This window comes from Chiloscyllium plagiosum, unplaced genomic scaffold (genome assembly GCF_037043375.1).
Source record: "Chiloscyllium plagiosum isolate Xiang-an unplaced genomic scaffold, Cpla_swu_hap1 HiC_scaffold_5, whole genome shotgun sequence".
Taxonomy (NCBI): domain Eukaryota; kingdom Metazoa; phylum Chordata; class Chondrichthyes; order Orectolobiformes; family Hemiscylliidae; genus Chiloscyllium; species Chiloscyllium plagiosum.
Window position 1 is genome coordinate 46,742,934 of NW_028270143.1, and position 24,731 is coordinate 46,767,664.

Consider the following 24,731-nt stretch of genomic DNA (forward strand, 5'->3'; position numbering starts at 1 on the left):
AGCCCCCTACTATCCTCCTTATACGCTTATGACTATGTGACCAAATTTCGTCTGAGCTCCAGGTGCAGGTTGGTTAATGACACCACCATTGTAGGGTGGATATCAAGCATTGAGAGTCAGAATACAGGAAGGACATAAAATACTCAGTGTCTTGGTTCAAAAATAACAATCTCTCCCTCAATGTTAGCACAACTAAAGAACTGATTATTGACTTCAGAAAGAAAGGAGAAACACACAGCCTATTCTACATCAATGGAGCTGAAATGGAGAGGGTCGAGAGCGTCTAGTTCCAAGGAGTGACAATAACCAACAATCTGTCCTGGATTTCCCTCATTGATGGGATGGTCAGGTAGGCACAACAATGTCTCCTCTTCCTCAGGAGGCTTAAGAAATTCAACATGCCTATAAGGATCCTCATCAACGTTTACAGGTGCACCAACAAAAGCATTCTATCCGGGTGCATAATGGCCTGGGACGGCAAGTGTTCTACCCGGGATCATCAGAAACTACAGAAGGTTGTGTGCACAGTCCAGACCATCATGGAAGCCAGCCTCCCATCCATGGACTCCATTTACACCTCCAGTTGCTGGGAAAAGGCTGCCAGCATCATCAATGACCCCTCCCACCCCAATCATACTCTCGTCAAACCTCTGCCATCAGGCAGAAGCTTGAACCAACAGGTTCAAGACCAGCCTAAGGAGAGTGTTTTGCATAGAACATAGAACATAGAACATAGAACAATACAGCACAGAGCAGGCCTTTCGGCCCACGATGTTGTGCCGAACATTTGTCCGAGCTTAAGCACCCATCCATGTACCTATCCAATTGCCGCTTAAATTTCACCAAAGATTCTGACTCTACCACTCCCACAGGCAGCGCATTCCATGCCCCCACCACTCTCTGGGTAAAGAACCCACCCCTGACATCTCCCCTACACCTTCCACCCTTCACCTTAAATTTATGTCCCCTTGTAACGCTCTGTTGTACCCGGGGGAAAAGTTTCTGACTGTCTACTCTATCTATTCCTCTGATCATCTTATAAACCTCTATCAATTCACCCCTCATCCTTCGCCGTTCCAATGAGAAAAGGCCTAGCACTCTCAACCTAAGCTCGTACGACCTATTCTCCTTTCCAGGCAACATCCTGGTAAATCTTCTCTGCACCCTCTCCAAAGCTTCCACATCTTTCCTAAAGTGAGGCGACCAGAACTGCACACAGTACTCCAAATGTGGCCTAACCAAAGTCCTGTACAATTGCAACATCACTTCACGACTCTTGAATTCAATCCCTCTGCTAATGAATGCTAATACACCATAGGCCTTCTTACAAGCTCTATCCACCTGAGTGGCAACTTTCAAAGACCTATGAACATAGACCCCAAGATCCCTCTGTTCCTCCACCTCACTAAGAACCCTACCGTTAACCCTGTATTCCGCATTCTTATTTGTCTTTCCAAAATGGACAACCTCACACTTGACAGGGTTGAACTCCATCTGCCACTCCTCAGCCCAGCTCTGCATCATATCCAAGTCCCTTTGCAGCCGACAACAGCCCTCCTCACTATCCACAACTCCACCAATCTTTGTATCATCTGCAAATTTACTGACCCACCCTTCGACTCCCTCATCCAAGTCATTAATAAAAATTACGAACAGCAGAGGACCCAGAATTGATCCCTGCGGAACTCCACTTGTAACTGGGCTCCAGGCTGAATATTTACCATCTACCACCACTCTCTGACTTCGACCGGTTAGCCAGTTTTCTATCCAATTGGCCAAATTTCCCTCTATCCCATGCCTCCTGACTTTCCGCATAAGCCTACCATGGGGAACCTTATCAAATGCCTTACTAAAATCCATGTATACTACATCCACTGCTCTACCCTCATCCACATGTTTGGTCACCTCCTCAAAGAATTCAATCAGGCTTGTAAGGCAAGACCTACCCTTCACAAATCCGTGCTGGCTGTCCCTAATCAAGCAGTGCCTTTCCAGATACTCATAAATCCTATCCCTCAGTACCCTTTCCATTACTTTACATGCCACTGAAGTAAGACTAACTGGCCTGTAATTCCCGGGGTTATCCCTATTCCCTTTTTTGAACAGGGGCACAACATTCGCCACTCTCCAGTCCCCTGGTACCACCCCCATTGACAGTGAAGATGAAAAGATCATTGCCAACGGTACTGCAATTTCCTCTCTTGCTTCCCACATAATCCTAGGATATATCCCATCAGGACCGGGGGATTTGTCTATCCTCAAGTTTTTCAAAATGTCCAACACATCTTCCTTCCTAACATGTATCTCCTCTAGCTTACCAGTCCATTTCACACTCTCCTCTTCAACAATACGGTCCCTCTCATTCGCAAATACTGAAGAAAAGTACTCATTCAAGACCTCTCCTATCTCTTCCGACTCAATACACAGTCTCCCACTACTATCCTTGATTGGACCTACCCTCGTTCTCGTCATTCTCATGTTTCTCACATACGCATAAAATGCCTTTGGGTTATCCTTGATCCTATTCGCCAGAGATTTTTCATGCCCTCTCTTGGCTCTCCTAATCCATTTCTTCAGGTCCCTTCTGGCTATCCTGTATCCCTCCACTGCTCTGTCTGAACCCTGTTTCCTCAACCTTATGTAAGCCTCCTTCTTCCTCTTTACAAGACATTCAACCTCCCTCGTCAACCAAGGTTCCCTCACACAACCATTTCTTTCCTGCCTGACCGGTACATACATATCAAGGACACGTCGTATCTGTTCCTTGAAAAAGTTCCACATTTCCACGACATCCTTCCCCGACAGCCTATGCTCCCAACTTATGCTCCTCAGATCCTGTCTTACAGCATCGTAATTACCCTTCCCCCAATTGTAAAACCTACCCTGTTTCAGGCACCTATCTCTCTCCATAACCAAGGTGAAAGTCACAGAATTGTGGTCACCATCACCAAAATGTTCACCCACTAATAAGCCCATCACTTGTCCCGGTTCATTACCGAGTACCAAATCCAAAATGGCCTCCCCTCTGGTCGGTCAATCTACATACTGTGTTAGAAAAGCTTCCTGGACACACTGCACAAACACCGCCCCATCCAATCTACTTGATCTAAAGAGCTTCCAATCAATATTTGGGAAGTTGAAATCGCCCATGACTACTACCCTGTGGCTTCTGCACCTTTCCAAAATCTGTTTCCCAATCTGTTTCTCCACATCTCTGCTGCTATTGGGTGGCCTATAGTAAACACCCAACAAGGTGACTGCACCTTTCCTATTTCTGACTTCAGCCCATACTACCTCTAAAGGCAGATCCCCCTCGAACTGCCTTTCTGCAGCTGTTATACCATTTCTAATTAGCAATGCCACCCCCCCCTCCTTTTTTACCACCCCACCCTAATCCTACTGAAACATCTGTAACCAGGAACCTCCAACAACCATTCCTGTCCCTCTTCTATCCACGTTTCCATGATGGCCACAACATCGTAGACCCTGGTACCTATCCACGCCTTAGGTTCACCGACCTTATTTCTGATACTCCTTGCGTTGAAGTATACGCACTTGAACCCATCTCTGTGTCCACAAGTATTCCCTGTCAGTGCTACCTTCTTCACAGCCTCCCCACACACTTGGACATCCTGACAAACAGCTAGCCCACTTGCTGGACTACAAGTCCGGATCCCAACCCCCTGCCAAATTAGTTTAAAACCCCCCGAAGATAGCTAGCAAACCTACCCCCCAGGATATTGGTGCCCTTCTGGTTCAGGTGCAACCCGACCTGCTTGTACAGGTCCCACCTTCCCCAGAATGCAGTCCAATTGTCCAAATACCTGAAGCCCTCCCTCCTACACCATCCTTACAGCATGCAGAACTGTAAGTAATCTAACCATTTTTTGAGTGGACCTCACTAATTTCAAATCTAATGTTGATGTTGCTTTTGTGCATCACCTGTGCAGCTGTAACCTTGTCTGCCTCGCTCTGTCTAAAACCCCTACCATCTGTAGGCCCTTGTATGATATGACCTGCCTGTACTGCCTGCAAAACACTCTATTTAGGTACATGTGACAACAACAAATCAAATCAAATCAAATCAAAATCAACCTGGTCAGAGATGTTACGATGCACCTCTGGAGGTCCCCTTGTCCAGAAGTAGGGACACTACCTCTGCACCACAAGAACCCTTAGAAACTTTCATTTTGTTTATCATTGTTTTTAAGTATCCAGAAATATTTTCATACACCACCGGACAGCTTTCCCACCAACAAATCACAATGAACCCTTTTTTGGTTCTAACTCTGAACTACCACCACCACCACCACCACTACCACCACCACCACCATCACCAGCCATGAAGCCAGTTACCAGTTCCAAGGAATGATACGAGCATCAAAAGGGAAGGGGAGGTAGGGCTTCATGGATAACCTTTCATTACCTTGGTTACCAAGAGCCTGTTTACCTCTACTTCAAAGAGATTCACAGACACTGCTTTCACTGCCTTTTGAGAAAATAGAGTTCCAATAATCCATACCTCTGTGTAAAAAGAAAATTCATTTTTCTTAGAAGGTACAACTCTTCATTTTAGGCCAAGATGCCCCAGAACTTCCCATATCAGGAAACACCCTTTCCACATTTACCTGGTGATGTTTCCTCATGATCTTATAAGTTTCAATGAAGCTGCCTCTTACTTTTTTAAACTGCAGTAGGTACACGTTTCACCAGTCTAACCTTTCCTCATAAGACCATTCCAGGTATTATGCTAATAAACATACGCTGGGCTGCTTTCTAACATCCTTCCTCAAGTAAGGTAAGAAATGCTATACACAGTAATCTGAATGTGGTCTGACCAATGCTCTGCATTGCTGAAGCATAACCTCCCTTTTCAAAATGCTTTTGTATTGAATTTCCTTCACAATAAAAGATAAGATTCTATCAGTTTTCCTAATTATTCACTCTCTGCTTGCTAACCTTACAAATTCATGCATCAGGACACATAAAATATTCTACATCCCAGAGCTCTGTGTTTCGATAATATGTATTTGATTGAAATTTCTCCTGTTAAAATATTCATATTCATACTCATTTGCCAGATCTTTGTCCACTTACTTCAAGTATATCCCTTTGTAGTCTCCTTACATTCTTTTTACAATTGCTCCCCATATTTGTGCTGTTAGTAAATTTAGCAAGCATACTTTCTGACCCTTCAACCAAGTCACTTGTAAATTGTAAATATTGAGGCTCCGGCACTGTGGTATACTACTCATTATTGAAAAGTGTGGCGCTGGAAAAGCACAGTAGGTCAGGCAGCATCCAAGGAGCAGGAGAGTTGACGTTTCGGGCATAAGCCCTTCATTAGGAATGTGAAATGGGAAGAAACCTGACCGATAAATCAGGGGGTGGGGCTGGGAGGAAAGGTGGCTGGTAAGGTGATAAATGGATGCAGGTGGAGGCTACTTGTGTTAGGTCCGTGAGGAGGGTGGAGTGGGTAGGTGAGAAAGAAGGTAGACAAGTAGGACAGGTCAAGAGGGTGGTGCCAAGTTGGAGGGTTGGATCTGGGATGATGTGGGGGGGAGCGGAGTTTTGGAAACGAGTGAAGTCGATGTTTATGCCATGTGGTTGAAGGGTCCCAAAGGTCTCTGTCTCTATCTCTGGCAATTGACTCAACACTGACATCTACTTCAAACCCATCGACTCCCACAACTACCTGAACTACACCTCTGGCCACCCCACCCCCAACCATTAAAACACGATCCCTTACTCCCAATTCATCCGTCTTTGCTGTATCTGCTCCCAGGAGGAGCAATTCCACTCCAGAACATCACAGATGACTTCCTATTTCAAGAATTACAATTTCCTCTCCCTTGTGATCAACAATGCCCTCCAGTGCATCTCCTCCACTTCCTGCACCTCTGCCCTTGAACTCTACCCCTCCAAATACTACAAGGATAGAACCCCCCACCCCAGTCCTCAGTTTCCACCCCACTAATCTTCAGATACAGAGCATTATCCTCCGCCATTTCCACCACCTACAATCAGACCCCACCACCAAAGACATGTTTCCCTCCCCAACTCCATCCATAGTGACCATTCCCTCTGTGGCTCCCTTGTTGGGTCCACGCACCCCCCACCAACCCACCCTCCATTCCAGCCACCTTCCCTTGCTGCTGCACAAGATGTAAAACCTGCGTCCACCCCTACCCCCTTATCTCCCTTCAATGCCCCAAAGGATCTTTTCACATCCAGCTGGGATTTTCTTGCACATCCACCAACCTCATCTAATGTGTCTGTTGCTCTTGATGTGGTTTCCTCTACATTGGGGTGACAGAATACCAACTCACAGAGTGTTCATGGAACATCTCTGGGACACATGCATCAAACAACCCCACCACCCTGTGGCTGGCCACTTTTAACTCCACATGTAAGTCCTGGGCCTCCTCCATTACCAAGTCAAAACTATCCAATGACAGGAGGAAGAACACCTATGGATCCCTTCAAGCACACGGCATCAACGTCAACATCACTAGTTTCCAAAACTCCCCCGCGTCCCATCTCATCTCAGATCCAATCCTCCAACTCAGCATCGCCTTCTTGACCTGTACTACCTGTCCATCTTCCTTCCCAACGATCTGCTCCACCCTCCCACTGACCTATCACTACTACCCCGACTTGCATCCACCTGTCACCTTCCCAGCTACCCAGCCCCACACCCACCCCTATATTTATCTCTCAGCTCCCTTTCCCCTCTACATTCCTGGTGAAGTGCTTATGCCCAAAACATCGATTCTCCTGCTCCTTGGATGCTGCCTGACCTGCTGTGCATTTCCAGTGCCACACTTTTCGACTCTGACTCTCCAGTATCTGCGTTCCTCACTTTCTCCCTACACTACTCATTATGTCTTGATAACCTGAAAAGATACATTTATACCACCTCTCAGCTTCCTTTCAGCCAGCCTTCTGTCCAGAACAATATGTGTACAGTGTTCTGAGGAGGGATGTTCTGGCTGTGGAGGGGATGCAACGAAGGTTTACCAGACTGATTCCTGGGAAGGCAGGTCCAGCATATAGCGAGAGACCAGATTGGTCAGTACTATTCACTGGAGTTCAGAAGAATGGGGTGGGAGGTTCAGATCTCATAGAAACCTCTAAAATTCTAACAGCACCAGACAGGGTGAACACAGATACGATGTTTCCTATGACTTAGGGGACCACGAGGGGTCACAGTCTAAGAATATGGTGTGGCCATTTATGACATGGATGAAATTTCTTCATCCAGAGAGTGGTAAGCCTGTGGAAGTCTCTGCCTTAGAAAGTGTTTGCGTTGAATGTTTTTGAGAGGGAGTTGGATCAAGTTCTTGGAGCTGGGGGGATTCGAGGTTGTGGGGAGTAGGCAGGAACAGGGAACTAAATTAGACAATCAGCTGTGATTATGTTGAATGGTGGAGCAGGCTTGAAGGGCCAAATCATCTCCTTCTGCTCCCATTTCTATGTTTCTATATCCATAAGACATAAGACATAGGAGTTGAAGACATAGGCCCATCGAATCCACACTACCAAAATAGCATCAGCTTTTAATTTTCAGAATAACCTGTGGCACCTTATTCATGTCTTCTGGAAGTTAACTGCAGTACATCCAACAGATGCCCTGAATTGTTCTCCAATACATTGGTTCAACATGGTTTCTCTTTCGCAAAAGCAAATTTACACTTCCTGATTATCCTGAACGTCCCTAAGCGACCTGCTGTAACATCTTTACAAATAACTTCTAACATCTCCTGAAGGTCAGACGTTAACTTAACAGGCCTGTACTGTCCCAATCTCTGGCTCCCTTCCTTTTTGAATGAAGGAGTTACATTTGCTACATTCACCAAGTTTGTCATTTTCCAATCAAATGGAAATTTCTCTGAATTAAGGGTGTTTTTGAAAAGTAGAAACCGTGCATCAACAATCTCAATGGACAGCTATCCCAGTGACCTCCTGGATTCATCAGAGGCACTCAGCTGAGGTCATTTTCTCCCCATCCCTCCACCCTAGCCTCTTTAATCCAGCCTTCCAACCCCTGGCACAATCTTGTCAATGCCAGCTTGGCAGGCCTTGGTGAGACCATTCACCCCAGATGTACCCGGCTGCATTATTGTGGTGAGCTCCAGTCTGAGTAGCTGGTACTAGAGCAGCCAGCCCCCTGTTTGGCAAGCAGCTCTCTAAGTTGGACATCCTACTGAGATAAAGCAATTAACACTGTCCCCAGAGTGACCTTGCTGCAGGGTGACCATTATTATCATGGGTAGGTTACCCACCCCCTTGACTTTCGTCTGGGAATAGGGAGCGGAACCATGGCTCCCCATAAAAACTAGGCCTGTATCTCACTCTTCTAAATTCCAGAGACTTACTCCCAACAATGCTCAGGACAACCTACTTATCGTAAGAATTGATGTGGATAACCCATACTGCATTGCCTCCAAGGCAAAGAAATGTTTCCTTATTGTAAAGAGAGCAACATTGTTCTCAATACTCTTGGTGTGTTCTCATTAAAGCCCCGCATAAATTGTAACAAAACTTCCTTATTTTTAGAACTCCCGCCCTCTAGCAATAAAGGTCAAAATGTTAATTGTTCCTACTGATTTACTGTAGCTACTTAGAAACCTTTTTGTACAAGGACACGCAAATATCAGAAAATGAACATTAAATAGTTTCTCACCATTTAAAATATTATTCTAATGTTCTATTCATTTTAGCCAAGTTAAAAGCTTCATATTTCTCCACCCTATTCTCCATCTGACACTTCATTGCCCATTTGCTTAACCTGTCCTTTAGCCTCATAGCTTACTATCTTACCTAACGTTGCATTGTCAGTAAACGTGTGTATATTAATTTCATTACCTTTATCTAAGCAATTAATATTGATTGTAAATAACTATGGTCACAGTATTGACCTGACAGCATCTGGCTAGCTGCCAGTATTTGAATATAAATGTTATGTTTGGATTGTATCAATCTGCTTGCTGACACACAACTGCTCAAAGCATTGTGCACCAAATATAGACCGCTATCCCTCTTTACCTTTTTATTTTAAAAAATGGTGTGATGGAGAGTTTAGAGAAAAGAACAATGGATGCAGTGCACTAGTTTGTGAGGATAATCTGAATTAATTACTTTTGCATTAGAGAAGAAAGGATCATGATGATTAACAGATGAATCATGAAAAAGTAAGCAACAATCTTCTAAAATTCAATTTTGGACACTGAATGAAAATAATTCATTGGATCTCCCACACATTTGAGATGTTAATGCATTAATAGGCACCTACTGATTGTGAAGGGCATCGCAAAACAAGATAAGAGTCTGAACTGCAAATTCCAATGATCTGACGTTGTAAAGTACTCTCAAATGACTGCGAGATATTTTTCATTCAGCCAGGATTGGAATGTCTAGAGGTATAAATGATACCTTCAGAATGAAGCTAGAAAAATATATACATCTGATTACACCGTGGGCGACACGGTGGCAAAGTGGTTAGCACTGCTGCCCCACAGCGCCAGAGACCTGGGTTCATTTCCCACCTCAGGCAACTGACTGTGTGGAGTTTGCACGTTCTCCCCGTGTCTGCGTGGGTTTCCTCCGGATGCTCCGGTTTCCTCCTACCGTCCAAAGATGTGTAGGTCAGGTGAATTGGCCATGCTAAATTGCCCGTAGTGTTAGGTAAGGGGTAAATGTAGGGGTATGGGTGGGTTACGCGTCGGCAGTGTGGACTTGTTGGGCCGAAGGGCCTGTTTCCACACTGTAAATAATCTAATCTACATGAGCAACAAAAAAAGTAAATCATGAAATATATAGCATGACAGGAAGTAGTCTGAACAAAAATTTAAAAGCAAACATAGAAACAGAATACAAAAAGATGACAAGTTAAAAAGCGGAAAATTTTATTTAGAATTTTTAAAAGGATGTATTTCTTTAATGTCACAACAAAGATATACATGGAATTGCAGTAGCATTATAATTAACATGACATGAATTTTCTTCCTTGCAAGTGAATGAACAGAAATGTTAAAAAAAAGGAATGGCCTGCTGAAGACAGCATTCTCTGCAGCTACCATTGATAAGCAGATAAACTATGATTATAAAGCAACATCAATAGCAAGAACTTAAACTTACATACATGTACTGTCTTTAATGTGCCAAAACATGTCTAAGTGCTTTCTGTGAAGATAAATAAGATAAAGCTTGATGCTGTGTAAAACTCTCTTAATGCCTCAAATATATGTAAATATTAGTATTATATGTGTATGAGAGGTGTATGGTTTTTTGGATAGAGTCCAATGTTTTGTTTATTTACTTGATATGCAACCGTACAGAACTGAACTGCATTTGTGACAATGAATATAACCAAAGAGATTTTTTATGAATAAAGTATATTTTTGAAATTAAAAGAAGTAGAGATATTAGGAAGGGGCGTTCATAAGCCTGGTAAAAGGTGTTTTAAGGAACATCTCAAAGAAGGAACAGTAGATAGAGAAGTATAAAGGGGATATTTCAGAGAATGGGACATAATGACTGAGGGTACAGCTGTAAGTGGTGAGGCAAAGGGAAGATGTGGCATATAATTGGCCAGCGTCAGAGGAATGCAAACTCCTCTCTTAAAGCAAAGAAGAGGCGAGCCATGAGAACATTAAGTTTAATATTTTAAGATCTGAGAGCTAATTTGGCTAATCTTAATATAAGGAAATAACATTAGGTGGAAATACTTCACTTGGAAAGTCTAAAGGTTTATTAGGGACAAAAGCAAATGTGCAGGAGATTGACAAATCGACACTCGCAGAGTTGTTGTGAAAAACAGAAAGCCAAGTTTAGGAATTTAAAAGTGCTGTTGCAGTGGCATTTAAGGGTCATTCTATGAGTGGACACAGAAGGAAGGATTAAGTGGGGGGTGAGGAATGCCAGGAGTTCATCTTGTCTTTGATCAAGCATATGGAAGTAGAGAGGGCAGAAAAAATAAACAAAATAAAGGAAGGAGTCAAAAGTGCAGGGAAATAAAAGGAGAGATTCAAGGTGAAATGCAAATGAAATCACCCAGGATGAGGAGTTGCTCAACACAGGATCTGAAGGAGGAAAGAAAGGAAGCCATCTGCTAAGGACTGGTGGGTGTTAGGAATGTGGAGGCAGTAGACAAGAATGATTTTTAAGTGGAAGCATTTGGGATGGAATAAATGAATAATGAAAACATTTGGGGGTGGCACCTTAAGGAGGTGATGGTAATAAGTAAGCGTAAGGACTAAAGTATGAGGTTACGTGTTCATCAATGACTACAGGTAGAGTATAAATTTAATCAAATATAAATTTAACAAATCTCATGTAGAACTACATATAGAAATGGTCATTAATTGTTTGATATCATGTTATCTTATATTGAATGTAAGACAGATACAAATTCAACAATGTTAGAGAAATATCTTGGAATATATACTTCAATTACCTGTGGTTCCTGGACTCCCTTGGAACTTTTTAAAATAGATGAATCACTTGTCAAAGAAAACAACTAACAAACAGATGAAATGTGTGAGCTTAGATGGTCAAAGAAGATTTCACAGTTACACGCTTTTTTTAATGTTACTTAAACATTTTTGAAATTATGATTTTCTTGACAAACACAATAGAATAATAGAATAGAATTTACAATTTACTCTAATTTTGTGTATTTCATATTCGACACAATCAGATTTGCTCATTGTCTTTGAACATTGTTTTGATTCAAAATAAATAAGCACATGCAGTTAATACACAGAAAAGATCGAAGGAAAATCCAATGGCCTGGATTTTGGATTATAACTGAAGCTCACGTTTCTTACAAAGTAAATTGAAGAGTGATCGCTACTTCCACATATGGACAGTTAAGTGTTAAAATCCAGGGGTTGTTGTCCTAGGTACCCTGTTCTTTCACAGCTTTGCCACATGGTACCTCACCAACAGATTCAGCATTAAAATACCAAGGCACAGAGCTGTAGCATTTGTTAAACATACTTAAAAAAGTTAGGGCATATGTATTTGAGTGTAAGTGAATTTTTAATGCAGCAATAAATTGCGATTACTAACAAAACAGCCTTTCTAGTGTTGAATTTTACATTTACAAGTGCGGAGTCTCACTCTTCAGACTTGAATTTTCATTGAGATTTAAATTAACTGTTATCTTTTGTAATGTTTACTTTCTGTGTTTTGTTTCTCTCAGTCCATCCATTTTAAAAAAAATCTCATCACTAGATCACAAGGTTCTAGATCAAGTTTGACTCCTGGGCTTACTCACAGGACAAAGCTGACATTAATATAACAAATAATTAGGATACAGAGGCACAATTAAGTCATTCAGTCTACTAAGTCTGCTCTTCCATTCGATCATGGCTGATACGTTTCTCAACCGCAGTCTCCGGCCTTCTCCTCATATCCCTTGATCACCTTACTAATCAAAAACCTTACTAATCTCTGCCTTAAATACACTCGATGACTTGATCTCCACAGACTTCTGGGCAACGTGTTCCAGAAATTCATCACCTTCTGGCTGAAGACATTCTTCATCCTCTCCCTTATAAAGGATTGCCCCTTCACTTTGAGGCTATATGAAGGTCCTAATCTCTCCTACTAGTCAAAAGATGTTCTCCTACTTACTCTATCCAGGCGTCTCAGTATTCTGCATGTTTTGCTGAGATTCCCCCTCATTCTTCTGAACTCCATGGAGTGCAGACCCGAATTTCTCAACCACTCCTCATGTGTCAAGTTCTTCATCCCCAGGATCATCCTTGTGAACCTCCCCTGGACCCCTTCTACCACCAGCACATCTGCCCTTAGATACAGGACCTAAAACTGCTTACCATGTTCCAAATGCAGTCTGACCAGAGCCTTACACAGCCTCAGCAGCACATCCCTGCTCTTGTATTCTAGCCCTCTTGAAACATAGCTTTCCTAACTGCCAAATGAAACTGCAAGTTAACCTTAAGACAATCCTGACCTAGTACTCTTAAGTCCCCTTGTGCTTCAGATTTCCAAAGCCTTTCCCCATTTAGAAACTAATCTGTGCCCCTCGTCTTCCCACTAAAGTGTGGAACCTCACAATTTCCCACATTATATTCCCTCTGTCATTCTTTGCCCACTTTCTAGCCTGACTAAGTCCTTCTGCAGACTCCCTGCCTCCTAAAAACTACATGACCCTTCACCTATCTTTATGTCATCCACAAAGTTAGCAACAATGCACTCATAGAATCATAGAATTTCTGCAGTGCAAATAGAGTCTGTTCGGTCCATTAAGTCTGCGCCGACCCTCTGACGAACATTCCACACAGATCCCCCACCATCACCATAGCCCTATAACCCCACATTTAGCATGGCCACTCCACCTAGCCTGCATATCCCTGGACATTAACCTTACATCTTGAACACAGTTAAGATTAGAAGTGAAACTGATGATGTCTATGAATTAATGAATTGATATATAGATATAAAGGGGGAATAGATATTTGGACTAACATTGTCAATAAACAAAGTAAATTTGTGTCTCTTAGTTCTTGTTTGGCCAGCTTGGTTAGAATCCATTCACAGCTGACACTCAGATGCATTAATAGGGACTTTAAACTGAGGCCAAACGTGACTCCTTAGGAAAGTGTAAAAATAACCATGGCAGTATTTCCAAGAAGCTGCTTGGTGACCAGTGAATACTTATGCCTTAAAAAATGTCACATAAACAGGTTTTCTGTTTATTATCACATTGTGAGTCATATTTTGTTCAGTATCTATTGGCTGCCACTTTATATTAGTGACTACATTTCTTTGGACATCATTAGATGTAAAGCAGTTTGAGATGTCTCGTGGTCATGGAAAGCTGTATGTAAATTCAAGTTTTTTTTGTTTCTCACATCACTTCATTTTGCTTTTGTTCCTGACTTTACATTGAATTTAATATTTTAATTTATGCTTCCTGGTTGAGAATACTTGCTTCTGTAAGAGTTGTGCTGCACCTTTTCCTGCTCACAACGCACATTCTCCTAAAGAGGGCACCACACTGAAAAGGTCCTCTAGTAACTCTAAGCTGTTGCTGAAAAACCCACAGTAAGTCTGTGGGTAGCTGTATAAATAATGAATAGTGAGTTTTGTTCCTGCATCACTAACCACAAAATCCAGGCCATTAACTTTGTGCAATGGTTGATTTAACTAGAAGAATAAGATCCAGTGATGTGTGGAAACTCATTTATCAATTTTGAGACTCAATAGAGCACACCCTCTGGTTCTAATAGAAGATATTTTTTAAGTCGAAGTGGAAGGTTAAGTTTTGGCACTGCTTTGTAACACCTTTTCTGTAACACTGCTCGAATAGCACATCTAGCCAGGTGCATCAGAGAGCGTGGAGATCTTCCACAGACATCAAACAGAGATTTATAAAATTCCCAGTGTTGCTGCAAAGTCAAGAAAACGATATTGATCAAAGACTAACTTTCTCAATCAAAGGTTCACAAACTGGGTGAGGGAGTGAGTGGTGCATGACAGAGTTATTGGGGATAATACACTTAGTGTGATTTTAACTTTAAACTTGCTTTATTTATTTAATTTCATTTGAAGCATTTTCCTTTGGTCCACCACAAGCATTAGTAGAATGGAACAAGAAGTAATCTTATTGGGTCTGAGCATGCTTTGAGGTCAAGACTGTATTGTGAAGGAACAGGAAGTGCCTGAAAGGCGAGGTTATTTAAGTCTGGCCTGAAAGTTTGAATGAGCTTCTGGCCATATTATTTTATTTGCAGATAGCCGCTATTATTTGTGAACTTTAAGCTGAGGAAATGATCAAATTCAAGAAAATGGTTCAAACAAGCCAATCGAAATTTAATAGATTTGGTTACTGGGTTACTTTGTTGCTAATAATAACAATGCTATAGTTTCAGATTTGATTTGTTACTCCTTTGAAACTACTAAATTCAAGTTACACTTCATGATTCAATTTGTAATGCACAGATTGTAACACAAAAATGTAATGTCTGTGTTCTGTCTGAAGAGTGAAGGAACAAAAATGAGAAAGCTCTGATGACAGGCCAGCAACCTAAAATATTAACTCTTTTTTTCTCCAAAGAAGGTGGCTGACCTGCTGAGAATTTCCAACATGTTTCATTTTTATTTCAGATTTCCAGCAAGCACTGTATTTTGTTTTTGTGAAGGCTCATTGGCATATTGACATTAATATATAACTGATATATATTAAACTGGTGACAATTTGCATGTATCATGTCCTTTTTACCGATTAGGGTCGCAGGGTGGAATCTTCCAGTCGTAGGAGGTAAGATGAATGGTGGGCGGGTTAACATAATTAGGCAAGAGCTCCAAAAATCAGATTCTCACAAGTTGGGCTAAAGTTTTGCAGTGAAGTAATCTGACTATAAAAGACAGGTCAATCATCCTTACTGCAGATATTGAAAAGCATATACAAGCATCCCATTTGTTGGAAATAAGTGGGCCTTCTACCCAATTGTGAAAACTGTTTGCTTTAAATACATGACAGCGTAAACAAGGTTTGCTTCTGATAGCCTTCACTTCATCCTGGACTACAAAGTAAGTACTTACTGCTATTCCTGATAACAATACAGCTTTAAATGATGGCTGCATTGAGTTGTGTCATAAACTCGGAGAAAGTGAAGACTGCCAATGCTGGAGATCAGGGTCGAGGGTTTGGTGCTGGAAAAGCACAGCTGGTCAGGCAGCATCTGAGGAACAGGACAATCGACATTTCGAGCATAAGCTCTTCATCAGGAATGTGGCTTGTGGGCCAAAGAGGCTTAGAGATAAATGAGAGGGGGATGGGGCTGGGGGAAGGTAACTAAGAGTGCGATAGGTAGATGACGGTGGGGGTGAAGGTGATAAGTCAGAGAGGAAGATGGAGCGGCTAGGTGGGAAGGAAGATGGACAAGTAGGACAGTTCCAGAGTGCTGTACTGTGTTGGAAGGTTGGAACTGGGATAAGGTGGGGGGAGAGGAAATGAGGAAACTGATGAAATCCACATTGATGCCATGCGGTTGGAGGGTCCTTAGGCAGGAGATGAGGCGTTCTTCCTCCAGGCGTCAGGTGGTAAGGGTTTGGTGATGGAAGAGGGCCAGGACCTGCATGTACTTGGGAGACTTATGTCATAAACTCATCAAGTACAGTCAAAGGTTGGAATCTGACTCTCTACAGGCCATGTTACAGCTCAAGTGGTTAAGAGCTGGGAGGCAGACTTTGGGGCTGAAGGGCAGGTTAAAGCTGAAACAGCTAAGGGGAGTGCAGTCAATTGAGAAAAGGTGAGTGCTGTCCAGGAATGCAGCATTGTCTAAGAAAGGTTAGAAGTATGACCTCACAGCAACCTGTCCTGAGAGGATTGAGAATGGGAAAGTCACAGGGAGATGGTGGTCCAGGTTTTGGTCCTTGCTGTGGGAAGCTCATGTCCAAAGATGTGTGCAGCAGTACTGGGAAGCGGAAGTCATGGGGTAAGGTTTGAGAGTTGGACCTGGTTAGGTAGGAATAAGTAGGTCAAGCTTAGAAATCAGATGGTTTTGTGTGGTGTGGTGTCAAGAAATGCAGGTGATAGGAGGGTAGAAGGTCAGGAGGAGCATTGGAATGTGCTTTATTAATGGCTCAGGAGGAGAAATGGGCAAATGAATAAATGAGATCAGTGGAACTATTAATGGGGTGTTATCTTTCCAAGGTGACAGCGATTTTGAGGCATTCAGTGAGGTAAAGACTGGTGGGATCTTGGAGGGTGACAAGGGGAGGTTTGAACAAATTCATTCTAACCATAAAAGTAAATCTCATCATTTTGAAGAATTTACCAAAACTTCTTCCACTTTCAAAAGACTGCACCCAAAGTAGGAATAGGAGAGTTTTTTGGGTGAGTGTCATTAAGGTTTAGATTTCGGATTGACTGAAGAGATATCCTATTAATCATGACCCCAGTGGATGGAGATTCATGATTAATTGGGTTCAATTCTTAAATAACCAGTTATAATTTCAGAGCTGATGACATCACATTCCAATGAAATCCCATCGTGTTATGGAGTCATACTGTACAGTCAGCTGATTGCCATCTCATGATGTCTTAAATATGATGCAGTCATGGAGAAAGGGAGATAGATTCAATCTATAAGGTGTCTCACGGGAGCAGGTCCAGTCTCACCGGGGCTGGAGTCCTGGCTAGAAGCTCCTGTCAGGCAAGTGAAGGGTTGAAGGGGTTTGAGGGGCAGTGGTATGGGTTTTAGCATCAATAGATCACTTATTGAGAAGCATTTCATTTTGCACTACTGTTAAATAAAGGGTAATTTCTTAGTTTTAATACACTGATACTGTGATCATTTAGGCATTTCAAACTGCACGGACAAACCTAGCCATTGTGCTAAATTGTGGGCAACTGCAGTTGCACCATAGTGTATATTCACACAACTGTAGGCTTCTGGATGGACTATGATTATAGACCTTGCCTCAAACAGAGTGGAGGGGAATTATGGTGGACAGACCTTGGAGCATGCTCCTCAGTTGTCCTACATCCTGCATGTTGTCACTAGTTCCCTTTATTATTTCATTATCTCTATAGTTCTGGAGAATATGAAGTTTCAAGACTTGCAATCTCATACTGGGCTGGATTCTCACTTTAAAAATTAATTTGACACTCATCGTACTCTTTTCTTTGTTTCATCATATTCTCTATCTCCTGTGTTATCCAAGGAAGCCTGACTTTTATTCTCTGCCTTTCCATCTTATTTCAAAGTACTTAACCTGCTCATGAAACATCTCTCCCTTAAAGATCACCATTGTACTTTTACAGTTTACCTGTCAAATTTTGGTTCTGTTCTACCCTGGCTAGATCCTCACTCAGCCTATTCAAATTAGTCCTCTTCCAATTTAAACTTAGCTTGTTCCTTGCTGCTCTCAAACATGAACTTAAGCCCTGTGATATGATGATTACTCTGTCCCAAGTGGTCCCCCACAGACACTAGCCTCACTTCATTTCCCCAGCACCAAATTGAGAAATGAATGTCTTCTTCCTAACTGGACTGAGAACATATTCATCAAGGAGTGCACTTCAGAAATTTCTCATCTTCCTTGGCATTTACTCTAACATTATGACAGCTGATATTTAGATAATCAAAGTTCCAAGTGTCATATCTGCAAAATTCTTGCACATCTCTCTGATTTTCCTGTCTTCTTCATATACCATCCTAGTTGTCCTCCAGGGATATCCATCCTGACTTGATCTAAGCATACCTGTACCTGCCAAGTATGCAATGTGTTTGGGTTGATTTACACTCTGCTGACTTTAATGGAGCATAAGATGGATACCCATCACAAACATACTTGCTCAAAAATTATTCAGAGCTCAAAATTCAAAATAATAGAGACATAGCAAAAATCATTATCACTGAGTAATGTTGGTCTCATAAGTGCACACATATACATGTGCATTGACCCATCTGAATTTAATCAAGTTTAGTTTATAGAACTATAGAATCATAGATTTTTGCAGTATGGAAGGAGGCCATTTGACCCATCATGTCAATATGCTCTAGCCTCCCGTTCTATCTTCGTAGCCCTCTAAGGTCATTACTTGCAAATATATATCCAACTCTCTTTTGAAATCTCCTATGAATCCACCTCCACCATTCTCCCATGCAGCAAATTCTAAATCCTATCAATTTTGTGTGTAAATAAATTTCTCCTCATCTCCTCACTTTTTTACTCACAATCTTGAAATTGTGACCCCCAGTTATTGATTTACCAATTACTGGAAACACAATATCCTTCTTTGGCCTGTCAAAACTGTTAATAATTTTGAACACCTTTAATAAATTTATTTCTAAATCTTCTCTGCTACAAAGACTATAAGCCCAATCTCTTGAATCTTTCCTTGTATCTAAAATCTTTCATTCTTGGTATATTTCTAGTAAATTTCCTTTGAGCTTTCTCCAGAGCTTTAACATCATTTCTTAAATACCCAGAACTGAGCACAAAACCCCAAATATGGTCTGACCAAAGATTTGTTTGAGTGTAGCATCATTTACTTGCTTTTATGCTCTATGTTTCTATTTATAAACACTTTCTATAAGCCTATAGTCGATTCTATAAGCCTTCTTAACAATGGTTTCAACTTGCCTGGCCTCCTTCAGAGAATCATACACGTGAACCCCAAGGGCCCTCTACTCCTGTACTACCCTCAAAGTTATATCATTGAGTCTGTATTATCTCTCTATATTTCTTCTACCAAAATGCATTACCTCACATTTCTCTGTATTGAATTTCATCTGCCAGGTGCCATTTAGCCAACTTGCCAATGTCCTTTTGAAGTTGCTCAGCATCATTCTCACAATTCACTATACTCCCTAGCTTAGTATCATCTGTAAATTTAGAGATTATGCCCTCAACACTCATCTCACAATTGTTTATATAAATCAAAAAATTAAGGGTCCCAACACCAATCCCTGGGGAACAGCACTTCTAACTCATCTCCAATCTGAGAAATGCTCATCTATATCTACCCTTTGTTTCCTATCCTTCAGCCAACTCCTAATCAATGCTGCTAAGGACTCATCAATCTCATACGTTTCCAATTTGCTAATCAACCTGCCTTATAGCACCGTACCAAATGCTTTCTGAAGGTCCAAATATACAACATCCATGTCACTATCCTCATCCACTGCCTGTATCATCTTGTAAAAGAACTCAATTAGATTTGTAAGGCATGACCTGCCCTAGAAAAAGCCACGTTGACTGTCTAGTATTAACTTATTTTTCTCTAAGTGTATATTTACCTTATCCCATATTATAGCCTCCATCAGTTTTCTTACTAGTGACATCAAGCTAACAGATTTGTGATTTCCTGGGTTATCCTTTATCCTTTTCTTTAAAAAAAAGTGTCATATTTGCAATCTTCCAGGTCCCTGTGTTCTGGAAGGCCTGGAAAATTTCTGTCAAAGGCTCCACAATTAGCTGACTTAACACTCTCAGCAATCTAGAATGTATCCCATCTAGGCCTGGTATCTTCTCTATCCAGAGTGCTGCCAGCCTTTTGATCGTGTCTTCTTTATCTACCATTATACTGCTCAGTTGCTAGCCACTCATGTTTTCAACTAAGCCATTATCATCATCTTCAAATTTGGTAAAGACATAAGTAAAATATTCATCTAGTATCTCTGACATACCCTTTGCTTCAGTGTGCAGCTTACCCTGCATGTTTCCTGATGGGCCCCACTCTATCCTTCACTAACGTTTTAACTACTCATATACGTGAAGACCTATTTGTTTTAGCGTGACCTGCCATCCTTTCCCCGTACTTCCTCTTAGTCTTCCTTGCCAATCTCAGCCTCTCTGCTGCATTTGAGATACTCTTCCTAATTTCTGTTGCTTTTATTATTTTGGTATGCATCATAACTTTTCTTCCTTATTTTCTCATCAATATCCTTACTCATTCAGGATAGTCTAGCTTTGGATACCCCATATTTACTTCTCATGGGTATGTAGCTTGTACCCGATTCATCTCCCTTTTGAAATTCTCATATTTTCATCTATAGTGTTATGTGCCAAAATGTATTTCCAATCAACAGGTTCCAATTCAACATTTAGATACCTAAAATCTGCCCTTTTCCAGTCTGTGATCTTAATCATTGACTGATTTTTATCATTTTCCAACTTAATATTGGATCTTAGTATGTCATGATCGCTATTTCCCAAATGCTCCCCCACTCTGACATTCTCCACATGGCCTGTCTCATTTTCTAAGATCAGATCCAGCACAGCCCTCTCCCTAGTAGGACTGGAAATTTACTGTTCCAGAAAGTTCTCCTGCACACTTTGCAGGTACTTCTTCCCTTCCATGCCCTACAGTCTACCTTTATTTTCAATCTACCTCAGGGTAATCAAAATTACCAACTATTACAACTATCACTTGTCCTGCAGATCTCCACAACCTGCCTACAAATGCTCTCTTTTACTTCCTTTCCACTATTTGAAGGTTGAGAATAAATACCCAGTAAGGTTACTCCACCCTTCCTGTTTCTTACCTCCAACCATATGGATTCTAATTCAGGAACTGTATCGTGTTCAAATGCAAAGATACGATCTTTGACCAACACTGCTACACTTGCTCCTCTTGTACCCATCCTGTTTCCACAAGCCTCATAATCTGGGATATTAAACTTCCAGACCTGTTCTGGCTTGAGCCATGGGTTTGGTGATGACTAGTTTGTAGAAAATATTCAGTCTTACAAGATTTATTTTGTTCAGTTAAGGTTGGAATCCTCAAGCAAAGAAAACAGAAGTTGAACAAAATTACCTCTAGGATCTCATCTGGTATAACTTGCCTCCACTTTGGCGTGGCTTGAATGAATTCATATGAATTGATCATAACCTCCACTGCTTTTGGACAGCTGTAGCATGATTGTAGTACCTGGATATAAACAAGAAGTAAATTTTACTTTTTCTTTTGTTTAAATGAAGAATGAATCTGAAACATGGATGCATACGATTAGCTGGGTAAACATGTAAACTTTTCTAAGGGGTAATTTACTGGTCTCACAATTTGAAGATATGAATCTCAAATCTCCATCACCCCCTTGTGTAGTCCTGTCAGGATTCTAGTTGAGGGTCTGCGAAACAGATTGTAAATAAGACCATAAGCCCATAAGACATAGGAGCGGAAGTAAGGCCATTCGGCCCATTGAGTTCACTCCGCCATTCAATCATGGCTGATGGGCATTTCAACTCCACTTACCTGCCTGGGTTCCACACACTCCGAACACTGTCATCTACATCAGTGATTAATAGTTAGGTAACAAAGACAAAAGATCTCATCAATTCTCATGATCCATGAGGCTGCTTCATGAAGTAATGATGGGAATACTATCATAACTTAATTTAAGCCCACAATATTTAGCTTGCAGACTGAACACTCAGTCTGACAATACTTTTGCCTAGTTTTGAAGGGAATTAATATAAGCTAAGCTCTGTGTCTTCTTCTGGGCTTCTGGAACATTCAACAAACTCTTACCCTCACTATCTGGCTTCTCATCAGGATTCTGCTACTGTAGGAAGGGGAAGATCAGTGCTTTTCCTCATCCATCCCATATTTCTAACTACAAATGGCAGGAGCACAAAATATGGCAATGCAGGCACATTCCATTTTTATTTAAATTAGGAAACATTCTCCAGATCCTAACACTTTAACAGCATCAAAGACCCAGGAAATTTTCGGTGGATGTAAATATAAAGTTTGGACCACAGCAGTTAATTCTGTCTAGTAAATGGGCTTAATTTGTTCCATTTATGATCATTTTATCAAATCATACTCCCAGTATCAGGTCCTGCAAAGCACCAGAACATATCAAGGATTCAGTTGAGCCCTCTGCTTTCTTTTCTGTCTATTAAAAATAATTGACAGAACATGATTAGGTGGGAACATCTAAATTACCTCGTGCACACCCATGGGGTAAGCTGTATACTGGGAGCATGACTTTTGCACATTTGTCCTTCTCTGCTTAAACTATGGTTAAAGTGGGGTAATGAAGAGCTAGTGTATATCTGTGTTCAGTTCTGATGATGGATCTTTAACTGTTTGTTAATGCAAGGCAAGCATAATCTGTTCTATGAGGTAAAAACAATGACTGCAGATGCTGGAAACCAGATTCTGGATCAGTGGTGCTGGAAGAGCACAGCAATTCAGGCAGCACCCGAGGACAGGCAAAATCGACGTTTCGGGCAAAAGCCCTTCATCAGGAATAAAGGCAGAGAGCCTGAAGCGTGGAGAGATAAGCTAGAGGAGGGTGGTCAAAATGCATTTTTGGGACACTTTCCAATTTCTCTTTGAAGTATTTACAAAGCTGTTTGAGTTGACACCATGGATTGATTTACTTCCCTGGATACAACTTTTATTTGATCTGAGTAATATGAAGATTTGGCTTCAGGGTTTGATTCTACACTATACAAGCTGCTTTTGTAGATTATACTGTTTGCATAATCTGACAACAGAGCTTCTCTGCCTCTGCCTTATCTAACAGAGAGTAATGTCTTTGATTTTCAACAGTTTCAATAAATGTTCTTATTAACAAACTATTGCACAGAAAACTGATCTTTTCATAATCTCTCTCTAATATTGATATTCCTTCCACTCTTCTCAATATCTTGATGTCAATGTTTTCATCAAAAGATCACTATTTTATTTGCATATGCATTCTCATCATATAACAACTCCAATTCCACCTCAGCTCCAGTTTCTCTCAACTTATCATTTCATCAATTTCTTGAAGCTATTTACATTGCCACTATCTCCCTGCACTCAAATTTCAAACATCAGAGGTTTTGAGCTGACTCATTTTTTTTGGCAAAGTGACAGTAGTGTTGGGTTTTCTGGAGCCCTTCATGAGGAATGATGAAAGGTTCTTGTCTGAAACATCGATTCTCTTGCTCCTCAGATGCTGTCTGACCTGCTGTGCTTTTCCAGGACCACACTTTCAACCCTGCTCATCTCCAAGTTCCTGCACTGCTGATAGAGGTTGTCCTTGACGTACTGTGCTGAGACCCCCACAGTGAAGGCTACTTCCCTTGACTTGATTGAGGCCTGCTTGCCTACCAACATGTCAAGCTTCTTGATTTTTGGTCCACACTAAATGATGTGGCAACCAGTGCTTTGAGTCTGGTATCTCTGGCTGGAGGCAAAACTCAAAAAGGGAAGACAGGGCAATGCAAGGCAAGGTGGGAGCATCCAAGAAGATTCAGCATTATGACAGCAAGTAAACAGGCTGGTGACGCAGCCTGCTCCATGCGATGAGTGTAGAGGAGTATATCTCTGAACATATAAAATCCTTGCTGCAGCGTGACAAGTTTGCAGTATAGCCCAGGGTGCAGCACTGATCCAGATTGACTATGTGTCATGAGGATTCTTAGAAGCTGACACAGGTCAGGTGTCAATCCCCATGGAGATGTAATGCATGTGGATGGTGCTGAGTGAGAGTGCCCTGAGATGTTGACACTTGGTGTCGAACATGGATGTCCTTTGGAGCAAGTGGTAAGCTGAAGATAGCAGTTACTTGCTGTGGTTTCCATAGTAAGAATTCACAATGTCTAGCTTTCTTGGCATGTTTGCTAAGATAGGAAACTGAATATTAATGAGGGGAGTTGCACCCTGAATAGTGCATTTAACAAGAGTAAGTCTCCATAAATTGGGAAATTGCTGCTGCCTAGTGAGAAACTCAGCTTGCCACTTGGCAAATGCATAAAAGATGCAGTGAGTTGTTCCCAACATCAAGATAGACTTGTTGGCTTCTTGCAAGATTCTGGCACCAATTCCACCATAGCTCATTTCATTCACGCTCCCATAAAATTTGACTTTTGTCTTTGTGAAACTTAGATAGCTCATTGTGATCTTTTTTGCATCATTGCTGAATGAGGGTCATACTCTTCCATCATATCATTATTTGTGATAGTTGGTGGCCATTCTATTCTCATTACCCCAAATTTTATATGTTAATCATATTGATTTGTTCCAGCTGCTTCAGGGAAAACAATGCGTTTCTGTTTCTTCTGAATCTTTGAGCTCGCCTTTGAACAATGTAAGATCATGGCTGTACACTTTCGGAGAATTGCAACTTCTCATTTCCTATCACTTATCAAAACCTTTTGGCCTGCTACCAAACTGATATAGTACACTCTGTGCCTGGAATTCAATAAATTTGTTTCATTTTGCAGTTGTTCTCAATTTCTCTCCC

The 24,731-nt window shown here is 41.4% G+C and overlaps 1 protein-coding gene across 5 annotated transcripts in view; it reads right to left on the reverse strand.

The window, feature by feature from the left end:
• The window catches only part of asb4 (ankyrin repeat and SOCS box containing 4), a 139,909-nt gene that overhangs the window by 82,289 nt on the left and 32,889 nt on the right, over positions 1–24,731 (reverse strand). For 2 of the 5 annotated variants that reach the window (XM_087987139.1, XM_043689909.2), the window contains 2 exons: positions 21,305–21,418; positions 11,385–14,420 (listed from right to left, as the gene is read on the reverse strand). In XM_087987139.1, the coding sequence (XP_087843265.1) occupies positions 14,232–14,420; positions 21,305–21,418 (303 nt within the window). In that variant the 3' untranslated portion in view covers positions 11,385–14,231. Of the gene's footprint in view, positions 1–9,892; positions 14,421–21,304; positions 21,419–24,731 lie in introns of those variants that run through there. The other 3 variants (XM_087987137.1, XM_043689912.2, XM_087987138.1) reach the window with 3 other exon arrangements.